This window comes from Myotis brandtii, unplaced genomic scaffold, assembly GCF_000412655.1.
Source record: "Myotis brandtii unplaced genomic scaffold, ASM41265v1 scaffold363, whole genome shotgun sequence".
Lineage (NCBI taxonomy): Eukaryota > Metazoa > Chordata > Mammalia > Chiroptera > Vespertilionidae > Myotis > Myotis brandtii.
The window spans coordinates 5,910,349-5,929,143 of record NW_005363938.1 but is presented as its reverse complement, the minus strand read 5'-3'; the positions used below and the strand labels follow the sequence as shown (position 1 = coordinate 5,929,143).

The 18,795-nt window shown below is 45.6% G+C and overlaps 1 protein-coding gene across 1 annotated transcript in view; it reads left to right on the top strand.

The window, feature by feature from the left end:
• Positions 1-18,795, top strand: part of WBSCR17 (Williams-Beuren syndrome chromosome region 17) — a 421,415-nt gene that overhangs the window by 191,984 nt on the left and 210,636 nt on the right. The window contains exon 4 of the mRNA XM_005872044.2: positions 5,285-5,451. Coding sequence (XP_005872106.1) covers positions 5,285-5,451 — 167 coding nt within the window. The remainder of the gene's footprint in view (positions 1-5,284; positions 5,452-18,795) is intronic.

Below are 18,795 nucleotides of genomic sequence, written 5' to 3'. Positions count from 1 at the left end.
GGTCCCACTCAGCTCATCCATCACTCCGGTGGAGGTACAGCCATCGGGCACTTAGCGTCCACTGCGTTGCATTACAAACGGCCTCGTTAGAGTCCTGGGTGTGCTTCAGCTGTCAAAACCCAGGACTCCCACTTACTGACAGCAGGTTAGAGCTTAGGCGGTGCTCAGTGAGTGGTCCCTTCACTAGGGTGGGGCAGCTGGTGGGCAGAAACTGAGGGGAATTATTGCACCCAGGAGCCAGATACTCTGCACATTAGCCCCACAGTGATGGGCCATGTGAGCCAAGTGACGTGGAGATACCAGGCAGGCCCTGGAAGGGGAGCCCTCACTTTAGATGGGACCTGAGGGACTGATGGGCAGGAATGGGAGCAGGAACAGAACTGGAGCCTGAGTCCAGGCCTGTGCGCACCTGCCGTGAACCAGCCCCACCCAGCCATCCAGAGAACACACACAGGTGCACCCTCCACATCCAGCCCCAGTGGTCCTGGGGCTCTCTGACCCTGGGGTCCTTCAGTTTAGAGGATTCTGATAACACCCTGGGGCACCACCCAAGGTGGCACCTGCCCAAATTCATAGCCAGAATACTAGGATCTGTGCCCACGTTCCCACCGGCCTTATTAATCCTGGGTTTTGGGGACTGCCTTCTGCTCACCCAAATCCCACTTGAATGGAATTTTCCTGGTCTATACTCTTTTGGCCCTCAGCAGGCTATAGTCACGGTGCCACTGTCCACAGAGGGCTGTCTCCTGGTCAGGGCTTTTAGGGCAGGATAAGGGAGCTGAGGCTCACATCGACTGAACAACTTAGCCAAGGTCCCAGCTAGGAAGAGGCTGGGCTAGAAATTTTGTGGGAGGTGTCTGCTGCAGTTACCACATTTTGCCTAGGTCTGGCAAGAGCATTGGAAGAGGCTAAAATTCAGATGATGAAGTTCACATCTTAGCATTCTTGTTGCAGGTTGCTGTGTGAGTTAGGGGAAATGACTTCACCTCTCTGGGCCCCAGTTTCCTCATCTGTGAAATACTGCCTCCTGTGAGTATTAAATGAGGCAGTACAGGACATAGGAGCTCCCAGCAGTTTCAGGCATGTAGGTTGCTGTGTGTATGTTGGTTATTATCATCATCATTATCTATAATCTCCTGGGTCTCCTGGACTACATTGCATCTAATTTTTTTTTTTACAACAATGCGGGTATTTGGGGCATCTTTTTGATTCCAGATAGCAGACTAGGCCACAGTGCATCTTGATACCTCTAATCTGTAACACGTTGGGTCATATAAGTTGTTTCCTTAAAAGGTGATCATGGACAGGGGTCTGCTTATGAGAAGGTGCAGCCAACTCTTTGGGCTTTGATTTCTTCCTTGCTGGAGGCCTCGGCCCCTGACCTTCTTTCAATTCAACTGTGATTCTCTCTGGTGGGTTCCCAGTGGAGGTTGGGTCTCCCAGCTCTCCTCTCCTTACTCACCATCAGTGAAGTAACAGGTGACACTTTTGGCATTAAGTGAAGTCAATGCCAAGGTCTTCGGGGTGATTGGGAATGAGGAAGGGGGAAACAGGGATCCCTGAGGTGAGTTACAAGGAAGCATCTCAGGCATATGGACAGCCAGACAGGCAGTCAGGTGGACAGATGTGAGGTGTCTAAGAGACCTCATTTGGTTAGTTGATTGCTTCCTTTTCTCTCAGCGGTTTTCAACCTGTGGGTTGAGACCCCTTTGGGGGTCGAACGACCCTTTCACAGGGGTCACCTAAGATCATCAGAAAACACATATATAATTACATATTGTTTTTGTGATTAATCACTATGCTTTAATTATGTTCAATTTATGACAATGAAATTGGGGGTCACCACAACATGAGGAACTGTATTAAAGGGTCGCGGCATTAGGAAGGTTGAGAACCACTGCACAGGAACAGCTCCACAAGAATCTTCCTCATGAGGCTTTGAGGAGCGGAGCCTGGTCTTGAATTTCTCTGCAGCCCCTTCCTGCCTGGAGCACTGACTGACGTTGATCCAGACCATCTTTGTTCAGACAAAGGATTGTTTAATGCTTGCTGACTAGTTATTGAAAGGAAATTTGTGATTTCTGGGACCCAGACCTGAGTCTGTTTTGCTAGAGGAAGTGCACAACATGCGTACACACACACACACACGCATACCTGCTATAGATTTTGAGGTATTTTGTTGTTTCTGCTGTGTGTCATCCTCTCCTTACTCCCTGCGTGTCTTTCATTCTGATACCTGTTCTTTTATCCTCACACACTCCCAGGTTACTCTTACCTGGATTTTGCAGTGGGAAACGTCCGATTCTGTATGTTCTGTATGTTCCATTGTGTAGAGATGGGGCTAGAAGCCAAGCTGAGCTGCCTGCTGCCTTCCCCAGGTTGACCTGCCCAGTCTACTTGGCGCTGGCCACCCCTGGGGTCACCCAGAGAGCACCATGTGCATCTCTGTGGCTCTGAGCACCTTCCCCCCTCAGCTCTGCAGGAACTTGGGAATGAGGGGAGGGGCCTCTGTCATGTCAGCCTTGGTCTGCAGGGTATGGAGTACCAGATCTACTGCCCTAGTGTCATCAGGCCACAGCAACAGTTGTGTTAGCACCAACTCCTAGGTGCAAGAGCTCTGTATATTCTCTTCCTCTGTGCAATCTCTAGTATTTCTGTGGCTGAGAGTCTCTCTCTTTCTTTGTACCATCCACCCTTAATCTCCCTCCCACTCTCATCTTCTGTCCCTGTCCAGCATTGGACGTCTGATTGGAAGTTTTATATATATATCGATGCTACTCCTTATAGAGAATGATTAAAACTTTAGTTGCCCATCTCCCCAGCATATTCCATACATCTTCCATGTATCAGGCAGTAAGCCAGGTTAGAGAGAGATTTTTTTTAAGGCAAAGTCTATCACCCTGGAGTTGAAAGACCAACAAAAATAATGCTGATTTTCTTAATAATGACTGTATTCCTATTTTCTGCCTGTGGTGAGACCCTGAGGATGTCTGCACAGGAGAGGTGAATCGTTGTAAGCCGGGCCAGGTTAGAGACCTGGGCTTGTTGGGAAGGAGAGTCCTGGGTGGGTTCTGCAGAAACAGCCTGGTTGAATGAAAACTCTGGAAGCTTGGCCAGCGGTGATTAGGAATGTGTAAGATGGAACAGAGGAGCAGAAGGGAGGATGGAGGGGCCAACCAGACAGACTGAGTCTTTTCATTAGATGTTATACCAAATTTTCACAGGGCTCTCAAAGGCTGGTCTCCCTTGATCCATGCAGAGCTAGCTATGGTGAGGATTTTTCTGACAGTTTAAAGATGAAGAAACATGAGCTATGTGCCCAGGGCAACGTGTCCATTGTGTGGCAGAGCACTTCTCGCTTCTGAAAATCCTGCAGGATTTACTGAATGGCCACCTTGACTCATGAAGAGGCAAGGATCAGCCCCCTTCCAATCCCCCTTGTACTCCTCCCATTCCCCTGAGGCTCCCATGTTTTCCATTTCACCAGGGGGCCCTGTCTGCTCTGGCCAAGAGGCCTGACTCCCAACTCAGGCTTGACCACAGTGCGACCCCATGGTCTGTGGGTGCAGAAGACAGTGCTGGTACAGTGCACTATGGCCTTTTTGCTTCTTAATTTCAAGGGCCAGAAGCTGTTGAAAACAAAGGAGCAAAGAAACCAGCCCCAGGAATGAGTGCTCAGAGTAGGTGGGTGAGGAAGGTGTGTGTGCTCACATGTATGGGCGGTGAGTAATGGGCTGAGGAGGAGCAGCTGACAGCCTGCCAGGCTCAGGACGGCTGCCAGGGGGCTCTCAGGGACCTTCCCGGTGCCCTCCTCTCTCGGATCACCACACAGTAAATGAGATGATTCCCGCAGACTGCCCAGGAGCCCGTCAATATCCATTCTAATCTCCCTGGCAGCCCCAGAGGTGAATTTACAGCGATGTGGTAAAAATGAGGCTGCATGATCAATGCATCTCTGGACGGTCTCTTCCAGGAGACACAAATGCATATTGCAACAAAACTTTATTTTCTCCCGAAAATTGCCTACATGATTAATATGGCCCGACACAGGCCAAGCTGTTCAGCATAAAAAACCGCCACATTTCTTGCTCCATCTTCCTGCTTCGCTAACTCCATTCCTTCCTCTCGTCGCGTGTGTTTTGCTCTCACACTTTGTGCTCTACAGGGGGAAGGGGAATTCGAGATCCGGATTCCAGTCCACGTTGTTTCTTCTTGGTATTTCCAGTGTGGCTCAGACTAAGTGTGGAACCAAATGCCCGGTGTGTGGGTGCTCCTGGGACTGAGCCATGCAGAGCACGTTCTCTGGGCATTCTACCATCTCTAACGTCACCAGCTCTCTGCCCCCGAGTCCAGCCTGGATGAAAAGGACTCTCCCCTTTCGCCCTGTTTTTGGGATGGGGAGTGGCTAGGTCATAAGAGGCAGGACCTCTGAGGCAGGTGGTGCCACTTCCTGTCCTCATGGAGGTTTTAGGAAGAAGAGATGGGGTGTGTCAGGCAGCACACTCCTACCTACACAGGCTGAGGACCCGCTTCCTTGATTATGATTATTTGCATGTGTGTTTTATGTCTCCTAGAGTGTAAGCTCCGTGAGAGCTGGGGTCTCCTGTAGATCTCTTGGTATGGGTTCCCCAGACACTGACCCTGAGACAAAGAGGTGAGTGCATTAGTCTATTTGGGAAGTAGAGAGGGGACTGGGGATAGAGGACTGGGAAGGGAAGGCATCCCCAAAGTGGGTGTCATGCAGATTGTTACTGTGTGTGACAGGAACTTCATCTCAGGAGGACCCTGGGAGCCAGTGTAAAACCCACCCCTCAGAGTCAACCTGCTCCAGAGCTGAGGGAGTCGAGTGTTTATGCATCAGCCCCCAGCAGTCTCTGGATGAGAGCTGATGGGGGTGGGTAACTGCTTAGGTGGCATCATAACAGGTGAGCCCCAGACAAGGAAGTGCAGGTGCCCAGAGTGGACAGTTCGACAGGTGAGCACTGACGAAACCAGGGGGTACATGTGGGCACAGTAGCCTGTGGTATGGCAGATGTGTGGCCAAGACTGGTGCTTCCCATTCGTACAGGGTGGTGAATTTGGGATACATGGGGCTGGATCTCTTAACCCTCTCCTCCTTAGGTTCTATTCTCAGTTCTTAACCAAGAGAACCAATTGGTACAGGGAACCAATGGTTCACGCCTCGGGAGGACATGTACGAGGATTGGGCGGACGTCCTTACTGTGTCCAGCACAGCACGTGTGTCCCTCCTTCCTGACTTGGCTCTCCCTGCTCTCCTCCCCAGGTGTAAGGAGCTGAAGTACTCCAAGGAGCTGCCCCAGATCTCCATCATTTTTATCTTCGTGAACGAGGCCCTGTCGGTGATCCTGCGGTCGGTCCACAGCGCTGTCAACCACACGCCCACACACCTGCTGAAGGAGATCATCCTGGTGGATGACAACAGTGACGAAGGTATGGGGGTGGCCGGCCCAGGGGTTTCTTAGAGAGAAAGATGCAAACTCACAGTCTCAGCAGGGGAAATGCCCCTTCATTCCAGTACCAGCCCAAGTGTCTCTGTCTTCTGTTCCTGGGGTGTATCCAGGGAATGGGGGAAGTTTGGAGGAGGAAGTCCAGGCAAACACTGGTTCATTAGTCCACGAGTCCTCTAGGGCTCTGAGAGTAAGCGACTGGTGATGTATCTAGAGCAGGGGTGGGCAAACTTTTTGACTCGAGGGCCACAGTGGGTTCTTAAACTGGACCGGAGGGCAGGAACAAAAGCATGGATGGAGTGTTTGTGTGAACTAATATAAATTCAAAGTAAACATCATTACATAAAAGGGTACGGTCTTTTTTTTTTTTAGTTTTATTCATTTCAAACGGGCCGAATCCGGCCCGCAGGCTGTAGTTTGCCCACGGCTGATCTAGACTAACCTTAATTTCCCCTCTTCTTATTGATAAAGGAATTAATAATTTGAAGGGCTGAATTCCTCCACACACACCCTTTCCCAGGAGGCGAAAGAACAAGGGAAATTCTGTCCTGTGATGGGAAATCCTCCCACCTCAGAATTTCCCTCTGGGCCACTGTGCCCACAATGACCGTGGATAGAAATGAGCAGAGTTGCAGGCCTTTTGGAGTTGAGCTCTGTTGGGAATGGTGGCTTAGTTTAAAAACATAAAACAAGCAAATACTGGACGGCAGCAGCAGAAGTTCTTTGAGGTCCTTGGAGATGAGAACCTGGTGTTGAGGTGGTGAGGGGGTTGGTTTGGCTAACTGTGCCTTTGTGTTGGCGCGAAGCCTGCAGAATCCACTGTGCTCACTGCGGGGAGAGAACCCACAGCAGGTGACAGACAAAAAGCCAGCCAGGAGGCTTATCTTCTGAGCAACTGTAGGATTAAGGGGCAGCTGAACACCTTGCTCTCAGCATACGGAGTACAGACGGGTCATCCTATGAGCTCCTGGTCAGGAGAGGCAGGACGAGCCACAGGCCCTGTTTGAAACCTGATTATCTTGGGGCGCTCCGGGTGACCCTGTCACATTTGATTGGCTCAAGGGCTGAAGTCCCCCTGCCCCTCCTGAACCGGCATTATAGCAGTGTGCCCTCAGGGCACTACTCTCTGGTGGGGGGTCCTCTAGATTTGGAGGACAGTTGGGTCATTTGCTGAATTTTTCATATCCCTATTTTTCTTTCTTGACCTCTGGCCGTTTCATTATCTATAGATTCTTTTAAAACTGACATTGAGCCCCGACCTATGAACCAGGAGATCTTGGTTTGATTCCTGATTAGGGTACATGCCTGGGTTGCGGGCTCGATCCCCAGTCGGGGGTGTGCAGGAGGCAACCAGTCAATGATTCTCTCTCATCATTGATGTTTCTATCTTTCTCTCCTTTCCCTCTGAAATCAATAAAAATATATTTTTAAAAAACTGACATTGAGAGTCTTGTTGTGAGAAGGAGGCTTGCAGTTTCTTGAAGCCTCTAAGTCATCTGGCAGAGCTCTGCCTGGCTGGCTCACAACGTACCTCTGCAGCTGCTCTGTGCGCCCAGGCAAACCTCTTGCTTCAGCAGGACTTTCAGGCTACACCCTCCTCACTCCTGGCTAAGTCCCACTCCTTCCCCAGGTCTCCCATCTATGTCACACCCTCCAAGACTTTGCTGACATCCTAAGTCCCTGCTCTGTGCTGCTGTGACACCCTGTACCCTACCGGAGCCCGTGATACTGCCGTGACCTGCATATCCTCACTCCAAGTTCTGGGCAGGACTTTGTCCCACAGGCCTGGCTGGTTGCTGACCCATGGTTAAGGGGCTAGCGGCGGAGTGGCTGGAAGTGCCACTCAGAAGAGCTGGCCAACCCAGAGAAGAGAGGGAACTGAGAACGGGGTGAGGACTCACTGCCAGTGGGGCTCCCTATCCCACAAAAATCTCTGCAGAGCCTGACCAGAGAGGAGGGAATGGGGTCTCCAGTAGATGCCTTAGCTTAGGTTCCTCCAGACACAGACCCTGAGACAGAGTTGAATGCATTAGCTTATTTGGGAGGTGAAGAGGGGACCCGGGAAGTAGGACAGGGAGGGAAGGCACCCTCAAAGGGGGTATCATGCAGATTGTTACTGTGGGTGACAGGAGCTTCATCCTAGCGGGACTCTGGAGCCAGTGTAAAAGCCACCGCTCAGAGTTAACCTGCTCCAGGGCTGAGGGAGCCAGGGTGTCTGTACACCCTTAGCATCAGATGCTTTCCCCTGGGAACCTTCTGGAGCCCCACCCTGGAGGATGTTCAGTTTCAGGAGTTCAGGGGTGGGGCAAAGGAATTTGCATTTCTTACAGACTCCTGGGTGATTCCCCTGGTGCAGGGACCATACTTGGAGAACCACTGAGTTAAGTACCGTTTCAGTGGTTCACACTTCAGGTTTCATGAAGATGGTCAGTGGGTGAGAACAAGCAGGAAGAGGTATTTGGTCCATTCTGACCATAACGTTAACTCCCATTCATCTTTCCCTGTCCTCCCCAGTACCTAAGGCAGGGGTGGGAAATCTTTTTTTCTGCCAACAGCCATATGGATATCTATAATATCACTAGTGGCCCAGTGCATGAAATTCATGCACATTAAAAAGGAATTAATTAGAGGAAATATTTTAATATTGCTATTTGCCCTTTCTCTATAATAGAAGTGTCAGAGATAAAAGAAAATTAGTAAAATGCATATAAAAATCTCCCCCCTGTCAGAGTCTGGGGCGCGCCACGGGATCCAGAATCGAGTCCCTGCCCACCTGCATGCACCTCGAAATCGCGAGACCCAGATCTGGCTGGCCCCACCACCGTCAAGCCCCACAGGGCGGGGGGGCGCAGCCTCAGGTCCCCAGTCAAGCACCGCTGGGTGGGGGGTGCAGTGGGTGTGACAATCATTTGCATATAAGCTCTTGATTATATAGGATTCCAGGGTCATGCAAAATTATCAACTTAAAATGTATTACCCTGCTATATTTGGTCAAAAATTTAATTAACTCGGCCCTAATGCCTTGGCAGAGCCAGACCAAATGATTTCGCAGGCTTTATTCTGCCTGCGGCCTGGACATTCCCTACCCCTGGCCTACAGGACCAGGAGTGGACTACATTAATGCCATTTTTCTCTTTTTTTTTTTTTTTCCTGACTGGGAAGGGAAGGCACCCCTGTACTTTCTCTTTAATGGGAAGAGAAATTTAACATTTTTTTCTTTATTGAGGTTTTCCTTGTGACTAGTACTATTGAGTTTTGTAAATGTTCTGTATACACTTGAAAAGACCCCCACACTGTAATCACGGAATTGAATTCCTGCCAGACATCAATTATGTGTATTTAGATAGACTCTGAGTTTTTCTTCTTACGTCTCTTTGATAATGGTGTTTTAACATCACCTTCTACAATGACTGTTCCTTCCCGTGTTTTTAATAATGTTTGATTTCTGTATCTTGTCCGTTTCTTTGGCAACATAGATTTGTATCTGCATGGCTTCATTGTTAGTGGTGGTTGTTACCATTATGTAATGTTCCCTTTATCTTCAAAAATACCTTTTTTTTCTTGCCTTGCATTTACATTGTCTAGCATTAATATTTCTTATCCCTGCTTACCTTCTGTTTCGAGTTTGATTAAAACATTTTCCTCAGCCTTCCCATGTTTCTGATCTTAAAGGTAATACATGCTCTTTGTAGGAAAATTTGAATGTATCAAAAAGCGCATCTAATTGAAAAAAAAAACACCAAATACTGTGAGACTAGCCAGCGGCAACTGCTCATTTGTCCATGTTCGCACCCTCTTTTTAATGCACATTTGACAAAGTTACGATCCTATAGTAAAAAGAAGTTAATGTTCTCGTTTCCCCCCTGAACATTGAAGCACATTTCCCTTTTTATTAAAAAGGCTCTGGGAACATCATTTTAATGAAGGTAGAATGGTCTGTTCTCAGGCTGGTCAACACTGGCGTAGGTGGAAACAATAGTGCCTCAATTCCATATGTTATCACATCCATTCAAGATAAAAGACTTTTTCAGAAAAAAAAGAGAAGGAGGAGGAAGATGAGCGGGAGGAGGAGGAGAAGAAGCTAGGTTCAGGGAATGTGTCAGCATTGGGACACTGGATAGTTCCTCCACTGTGTATGTTCTGATGATCCTCAAATCCATCCCACCAGCCCAGAGCAACTCAGCCTCTCCCCCAAGCTCCACACCTGTATCCTCCGTCTCCTAGGTGGCGGCTCAGGGTCCCTCTGAAACCGTATGCTCACTGGGTCCAATGACTCACCATCTTCCTATCAGTCTCAGAAAACTGTTTCTCATCATTTATTTCCTGTCTCATTGAAGAGCTTCATCTTTTTCTCAGTTATCTCATCATCAAAGCCCGGAAGTCTTTGCACGCTCTTCCTCGTCCCTTTCCCAGTAGCATCTGGTTAGTTACTGTTGAGCGGGGTCCTACTTGGTCATATTCCAAGCCACTGGCTTTTTGTTCAGGCCCTCAGCATTTTTTGCCTTGAAATTTGTTTGAGGGGTTAAGGGCACACAGATTTATGATTATTATAATTCTTGACACACCCCATAGCTTTTGTTTACTATCCCTTGTTTTAATTGAGATATAATTCACATAACATAAAATATACCACTGTGTGGCTTTTAGTATATTCACTATGTTTTGCAGCTATTGCCACTAATTCCAGAATATTTTCCCAACAGAAGCCCTGAATCTCTTAGCAATCTCTCCCAGTTGCTCGGGCAACCATTGAAGTCTCTATAAATTTACCTATTCTGGACCTTTGACATAAATGAAATCTACAACATGTGGCCTTTTGTGTCTGACTTCTTTCACTTAACAATGTTTTCTATGTTCATCTATGTTGTAGTACATATGAATACTTCATTCCTTTTTATGGCTAAATAATATTTTGTTGTATGGATATGGCATAGCTTACTTATTCATTCATCAGTTGATGGATATTTGGGTTGTTCCCAGTTTTTGGCTATTAGGAATAATACTGCTATGAATATTCATAATATTTTTAAAATTTATCTTTATTGTTGAAAGTACTAGAGATGTCCTCCTTTTCCAACCCCATTGACCTCCTTCACCACAACCACTGCCCCCCCCCCCCCCCCACCACACCAGGCCTTCACCACTCTATTGTCTGTGTCCATGGGTTATTCATATATGCATTATAAGTTCTTTGGTTAATCTCTCCCTACCCACCCACCCACCCCTGCCTTCCCTCTAAGATTCATCAGTCTGTTCCATGCTTCTATGTCTCTGGATCTATTTTGTTCTTTAGTTTATTTTGTTCATTAAATTTCATATATGAGTGAGATCATGTGATACTTGTCTTTCTCTCATTGGCTTATTTTGCTTAGCATAATACATTTTTATGTAGACATGTTTTTAATTTTCTTGGGCATATACCTAGGAGTGAAAATTACTGGGCCATATGATAAATTTATGGTTCATTTTTTGAGAAACCATCAAATTGTTTTTCCCAATTGACTGTTTTCACAGCACTGGAATCATTTCACATTCCTACCAGCAATGTATTAGGGTTCCAATTTCTCCACATTCTCACCAACATTTTATTTTCCCTCTTCTTTAATTTATGCCTAGTGAGTGGTATATTGTGGATTTATTTGCCTAATGACTAATTATTTTTAGCATCTTTTTATGTGCTTATTTGCTATTAGTCTATCTTATTTGGAGAAATGTCTATTCAAATCCTTTGCCCATTTTGAAAATGGATTATTTGTGTTTTTGTGTGAATTGTAATTGCTCTTTACATATTCTGGGTCTGCACTCTTATAAAATATATTCTGTAAGTATTTTTTACAGATACATCTAAATATTTTCTTCCGTTCTGTGGGTTGTCTTTTCACTTTCTTCGTAGTGTCCTTTGATGCACATAGTTTTTAATTTTTATCAAGTCCAGTTTGTCTCTTTTTCCATTGGGTGCTTGAGCTTTTGGTGTCTAATCTAAGAAATTGTTGCCTAATCCAAAGTCACAAAGATTTACACCTATGTTTTCTTCTAAGAGTTTTATTGTTTTAGCCCTTACATGTAGGTCTTTACTGATTGTAAGTTAGTGTTTGTCTGTGCTTTGAGTTAGGGGTTTGAATTCACTTTTTCTATGAGGATATTTAGTTGTCCTGGTACCATTTGTTGAAAAGATTATTCTTTCTCCATTGAATGGTCATGGCACCCTTATCAGAAAGCAATTGACTATAAATGTGAGGAGAGTTTATTTCTGTACTCCAATTTCTGTTTCATTGATGTATGTGTCTATCCTTGTCTATCAATACCACACTATCTTGATAATTATTCCTTAGTAGTAAGTTTTAAAATCATGAAGTGTGAGTCTTCCAACCTTGTTCTTCTTTTTCAAGATTGTTTTGTCTATATGAGTCCTGAGTATTGACATATAAAATTTAGGAACAGCTTGTCAATTTCTGCAAAAAGGCAGTTGTAATTTTGTTAGGGATTGCATCAAATCTAAAGGACAATTTGAGGAGTATTGTCAGCTTAACAGTATTAATGCTTCCAATCCATAAACATAGGGTGTTTTTCTCTTTATTTAGGCCTTACTTGATCTCTTTTGACAATGTTTTATAGTTTTCAATAAACAAATCTTGCACTTCTTTGGTTAAATTTATTATTAAATATTTTATTGTTTTTATGCTATTTTAAGGGAATTTTCTTAATTTTAGTTTTGGACTGTTCATTGCTAGTGTATAGAGATTCAACTGAGTTTTGTACATCGATCTTATATTCTTCTACTTTTCTAAACTTCTTTATTAGCTCTAGTAGTTTTGTGTGTATGTGTGTATTCTTTAGAGCTTTGTACATATAACATCATCCCATCTTTAAATAGCGATATTTTTACTTCATGGATGCCTTGTCTCTCTTTTTTCTTTTTGTTCAGTTTCCCTGACTCCTTTATGTTTTTAAATGTGCTTATTAATAAATGCTTGTTAACCTACCAGGTCAAGAACAAGAACATTGACCTATGTGCTGTCCTAAGAGTTTCCAAAAGCCTCTCTGAAAAAGACAGCTAAGTCATGAGAGAGCTCAGGGAGGCATGGGGCTCATTCCAGTGGGGGCATCTGGCAGGGCTATTGTGTGAACCCAGCACTGGGTGTAAAGCAAAAGTCTGGACAGATGGAATGGCTGCTCTGTGATTTCTGCCTCTGACCTCCAGGAGGAGGTCAAAGCGGGTCAGACCTGAGGGATGAAATGAATGTCCTCAACTGATCCAGGCAGCAGGCATGTAGAGAGAGCTCCAATGTAGTCAGCCTGTGTTCAGAACATCCAATGACAGGGGAGAATGGGGACAATCCGTCCTCATTTAGACATCATTTCATTCATCAGGACAGCAGAAATGACCAAGATTCAGTGTTGGTGAGGATATACCATAGAGGAAAAGACACTTTCATGTTCTTTTTGTGGGCCAGTACCACGTATCTAAGAGAACAAATTATCGGTTCGTATTAAAAGTTCGTGTCTCATTCAGACAGCCTGTCCTTAAAGTGAGGTAAGTTTGCAGGAGAGATCATAATTACAACCATCAACATGTCTGCCCTAAGGCACACTGTCTGCTATGGACGTGTGGCCGCAGCGCCTGTGCACCCTGGTCACCGGGGGTCCTCCACCTTCCTCCTGGGCAGCTCCCTTGCTACTCTCCTGGGCAGGATTCCATGCCCTTCTTTTTCTTGGTTTACATGCTTATTCTGGTGAAACGCACAACTAGAAGCTTCTTTAGAAAGTCTCCAAGGAAGATAAAAATCTTTTGAGATCATCCCATGTCTGAAGAAAGCTTTGTGCTTATCTTCTACTAGAGGCCTGTTGCACGAAAAGATTCGAGCAATAGGCCTTCCCTTCCCCTGGCTGCCGGCACCGGTTTTCCTCCGGCACCCGGGACCCAGGCCTTCGCTCTGGTCGGAGCCGCCTTCAAGCCTTCCCTGCTCTGGCAGGAGCCGCCTTCAGTCTTCGCTCCACCACTTCGTGCCTACATATGCAGACTAACCACCATCTTTGTTGGCGGTTAATTTGCATATCTTGCTGATTAGCCAATGGGAGGTGTAGCGAAGGTATGGTCAATTACCATGTTTGTCTGTTATTAGATAGGATGTGAATGGTGGCCTGGTTGAGTTAGGTATCACCTTTTTGCAGAATTTTGATGGTTTTGCTCCATTATCTTCTTTCAAAAAATTTTTTTAAAAGAATCAACAGCATTCAAATTCCTGATCCTTTATATGTTTTTTTTTCTTTTCTTGAAGCCTGTGGAATCTTCATTTCCCCCTGCCTGCTCCCACCCCCCCTGAGTTTTGGATTTCACAATGATGAGTGGATCAATTGGGGTGGATCAACTGGGGTGGATCAATTATCATTCACTGGGCTGGGCATTTAGTGGCTTCAGTCTGGAATCTAATGTATATCAGTTTTTTGGAAACTTCTTGGGATATTTAATTGACAGTTCGTCCCCATTTTTTTCTATTCTCTCTTTCAGCATCTCCCATTTTCTATTATTAAATCTCCTATATTGAACCTCTAACTTTCTTATCTCTTCTTTGCTATCGTATCATTTCCTCTGCTCTGAATGCTTTCTTCAATTTTATCTTTTTTCCCTTCTATTCAGTATTTTTTTATTTCTGCTTTCATGAGTTTACTTCCAAGTGCTCATTTTTATTCTCTGAAAGTTCCTTTTTATAGCATATTGTTCTTATTTAATGGAAACAATATATTTTCTTATCCCTTGGAGGATATTAATAATGCTTTATTTTGGGTTTGGTTCTTAGTTTTTCTCCCTGAATAGTTTGTTCCCACAGTTGCTTTTTTTCTTTTTGTTGTTTAGTTTCTATCTTCCATGTTGAATGCTCTCCTTGGATGCCCAGTGAACCTGTTGTCTGTACATAATCTCTTCAAGGTGATTCGACAGTCCCAGGAACTGGGCAGGCAGAAATGGAGAGTTAATGAGTATAGTTTGCAAGTTGAAAAAGTTCTGGAATTGAATAGTGGTGATGATTACACAACAATGTGAATGTACTTAATGCCACCAAACTGTTCACTTAAAATGGAAAATTTAACATTGTATTCTATCTCCCTCTCCCTCCCCCGCCCCCTTCCCCTCTCCCTCTCCCTCTCTTTCTGAGCTTGGGTTGGGCTTCCTGGTTTGGACCACACAGGTGTCTGACACATCTGTCACTTTGGTTACCCTGTGCATCTGCTTTCCAGCTTTCCCAGTGTTGTGGCTGGTATTTCTTGTGTTTTCCCTGATCTGGAATGTTATGGGTTCATTTTATTTTTTAAATCCCTTTCCTGTAGTTTTCAGTGGCTTTTGAGTAGGGGACATGTCTGATTCATGAGTTAAACTCATTATCTTATCCTGAAAGTTCCATGTTCATTTTTAAGAATTTGTAATATGAAGTGATTCATCTTTCTTCGGATATGTGGTACTGTCCTACGAGAAGTGTATGCAAGTGTATCCTCTGTATCCTCACCAACACCGGATCTTATTCATCTTTGTCCTCTTCGTTGTTCTGAGGAGTGAAGAATCGCACATTATGTTTAAATCTGCACTTTTAAAATATTGCCTTCTTTGTGCTTAAGCAATAGGATGTGGTGCAAAAAGTGGAATCAAATCCTGTGTGATGTTGGCCAAGGTACTTACCTTTTCTGATCTTGAATAAGTTGGGGATAGAAGTGGCTTTTCTGCAGTGTTTAAATTGTGAGGTTTAGAGATAATACTTGCAAAAGCCCATAGTTCAAATCCTGGCAGTACATTAAAGGGCGTGACTGCTGAATGTGCTCATGGCAGTATTTGATCTGCTAGCTCTAACTCCTTCCTCAACATTCTGTTTCTGTCTCACCTCTTCTGGGAAGCCTTCCAAGATTTCCTTCTGCTCCCAGGGCACCGTGTGTGGTTTGGTGCAGCACTTGCCATGCTGTATTGCCGTTGTGTACTTGCCCATCTTTAAACTGTAAGACCCTCGAGGGCAAGAACCAACACTCTTTCTGTGCTGTGTTCCCGGAGCCTTGCCCACGGCTAAGTTACCGTGATTGCTGAAGAGGTTAATTTACGCTGCACGTGTGCAAACTTTTTTTCCTACTTTCTCTGACATGAGCGGTACATGACCTTTGTGATTGGTTTCTTTTTATAAATATATTTTTATTGATTTCATACTGGGAGTTTTTGTATTTGGCATTATTGTTCATATTTTGGCTTCTATTCCATAGTTTTTTCGGTTTAGAACTCAAAAATATGCCTATCTCCAATCACTCACGTATCTCAGTGATCTGGACAGCTGTACCCTTGTTGCTGTTTCCCTGTGGAGCAAGCACACCTGGTCAGGCTCTTCTCTTGGTTGGTGTGTTCCAAGGTTGGAAACAGGAAGGCTCGGGTTAGGAAATGCTTTTGAGTGAAAGGATATAGACACCCTCTGGGCTTGCAGGAGGGATTTGGGAGACGCACACCGGCATTGTTTGCTTTTCTTCTCGGCTTATAATTGCAGAGATAGGAGGAGTCTGGTGTGGTGGAAAGATAACATTTTTCCTGTGTTGTTGAGGCTCCCAGTGAAGTAGCTGAGACACCTCGTTATCACACATGTCCATGCTGGGCCCGGCTTCCTTACCAGACCATCACCTGCCTCCCCCTGCCTGTAAAGAGTCTTCGTAATCAGAAATAATGCTTGTTTTTGTCCCCAGCCAGATCACTGCGGTGTGACAGCATTTGCTCTGTGGGTCTGTAATCACAGATGGGTTGTGCATTTACATTTCTTCTTGTGTGTTTTTAGGCCGCGGGGAGGAAAGGATAAGAGGGAGAGTGTATATCTTTACACAAGAGATAACACGGGAACCCCAGCGAAAGCTTTCTTTGCAAACTGGCTTTAAAAAAAAACCACAGTAAAACAACCAAAAAAAAATTGTTATTTTGAAATAGCTATAAATTCAAAAGAAGTTGCAAGGATGTACAAGAGGTCTCACATACTCATCACTATTTCCTCCATTAGTAACATCTTTTTTTTTAAATATATTTTTATTGATATCAGAGAGGAAGGGAGAGAGAGAGAGAGATAGAAACATCAATGATAAGGGAGAATCATTGATTGATCTGGATCAAGTCCGCAATCCGGGCATGTGCCCTTGACTGGAATTGAACTTGGGACCCTTCAGTCCACAGGCTGATGTTCTATCCACTGAGCCAAACCAGCTAGGGCCATTAGTAACATCTTGTAGAACCCTAGTACATGATCACAACCAGGAAATTGACTTAGGTCAATCTAGAGAGCTTACTCTGATCTCACCAGTTTAGTGTGTGTGTGTGTGTGTGTGTGTGTGTGTGTGTGTGTGTGTAGGCAGTTTTATACAACTTTATCACATATGTATATTCCTGTAACCACCACCACAATTGAGACACAGAAAAAAGCTCCCCCATGCTATTCCTTTTAACCACACCCAGCTCCCACCCCCCATTCCTGCCCCCTGACTACCCTTATTTGTTCTCAGTCTCTATACTTTTGTTATTTCAAGAATGTTCTATAGAGTAAACCACGCGGCACATGACCTTTGTGATTGGTTTCTTTTTAAAAAATATATCTATTGATTTCAGAGAGGAAAGGAGAGGGAGAGATATAAACATTAATGATGAGAGAGAATCGTTGATTAGCTGCCTCCTGCATGCCCCCGACTGGGGATCGAGCCTGCAACCCAGGTATGTGCCCTGACTGGGAATTGAACCATGACCTCCTGGTTCATAGGTCAACGCTCAACCACTGAGCCACACCAGGCCAGGCTGTGATTGGCTTCTGCACTCAGTGTAAGTGCCTTACAATTCATCCAAGTTGCTGTGAGCACCATGAGTTCGTTCCTCATTATTTCTGCCTATCGTTCCGTGGGTTGGGTTTACCACAGTTTGTCTAACATTTGGGTTGTTTCAGTTTGGGATTTTTACAGATAAAGTTGCTATGAACATTCATGTGCAGATGTTGGTGTGAAAATTAATTTTCATGTCTCCGAGATAATGCCCAAGAGTACAGTGCTTGAGTTATGGTAAACACATGTTCACGCGAGCTGTTTTCTGGTCATTTATTCCATTTATGTGAAATCTGATTAACTTTCAATCTTCCAGCCTCGCCTCCAGTAGAGAATACGTGTTTTGTTTTGGCCTTGGAGACGGTAACTGTGATACCGAGAGGAATGGGGCTCATTCCAGCAGTGCCCGGGGCAATCCCAAAAGCATGTTGAAAGCCTCGCCCTATGATCAGACTGGGAACCCATTAGATTGGAACCCAGCAATATAAGAATGATGGAGGGTCTGACACAGCCCAGGGGCAGGAGTGAGGCCAGGCCACAGGAAAGTCAGACCCAGGCACTTCCAGGGGCCTCTGTCTGGGTCTCTGCTACCTCAGCCCCTCCTCCTTGTCAGCTTGTGAAGACTGGCCACCTCCAGTGCTCCATGCCACCCGGAGGGATCTATGGCTGCAGAGACAGCTCAAAGCTGATATTGTAATGACACCTTCAGGCATTGGAGAGGGACAGGGAAGGGAGTCCCAGGGAAGGGAAATGGTGCTCTGGAATGGGTTGGATGCCTTTCCGTGGATCTGTCAGCTGTGACCAGGAGGGCAGAGTCCTGCACAGAACCACCACACACTAGTAGCCATGGGGCAGGGCTCCAGAAAGGGAGGGGCTGGGTGGACAAGCATACCACGGACTCTTAATGTGACAACATCAATGGGATTTGCACGTGGTATTTCCACGAGTTGGGGAAATAACTGAGGCTTTTGTGAAGGATGTGGCACTTGAGTTGGACCACGAGAGACAGAATTTGGACTTGAGGAGGGAAATGACAGGGGGTGGGAGGCAGGAATCTAGATACCGAGAAGCTTGGGACATGTAGAGGGAAGTGTGCAGATGGGATCGATACATAGGAAATGATGGGTGGATTAGATGTTCAGAGAGTCCTAGGGAGAGATGGAGGGCCTTGCGGGCCACAGGACTGATGGGGGAGAGGGGAAGTGTAAACAGGTGAGTCTTTGATGTTTCTGACAACCCCTGAGCAGGAAGGATGTGGAAGGCTCCTAGAACAGCCCCGCTGGGATGGGGATCAGCCAGCCTGACTGAGAAGGAGAGGGAGGCAGGGCAAGGAAGCTCAGGGTTGTCAGAAAGGCCAGGCAGGCCATTTTCACCGTTATTCTGGAAGAGCCGTGTTTCAGCTTTGATCTTATTTTATTGGAAATGTGAGGTGACATTGACTTGAGTGTCTTTAGATCATTTTAGCTGGGAGCTCTGGTTGGCTTGCTGGACAGAGGCTCTCTGGCCTCAGGCTGTG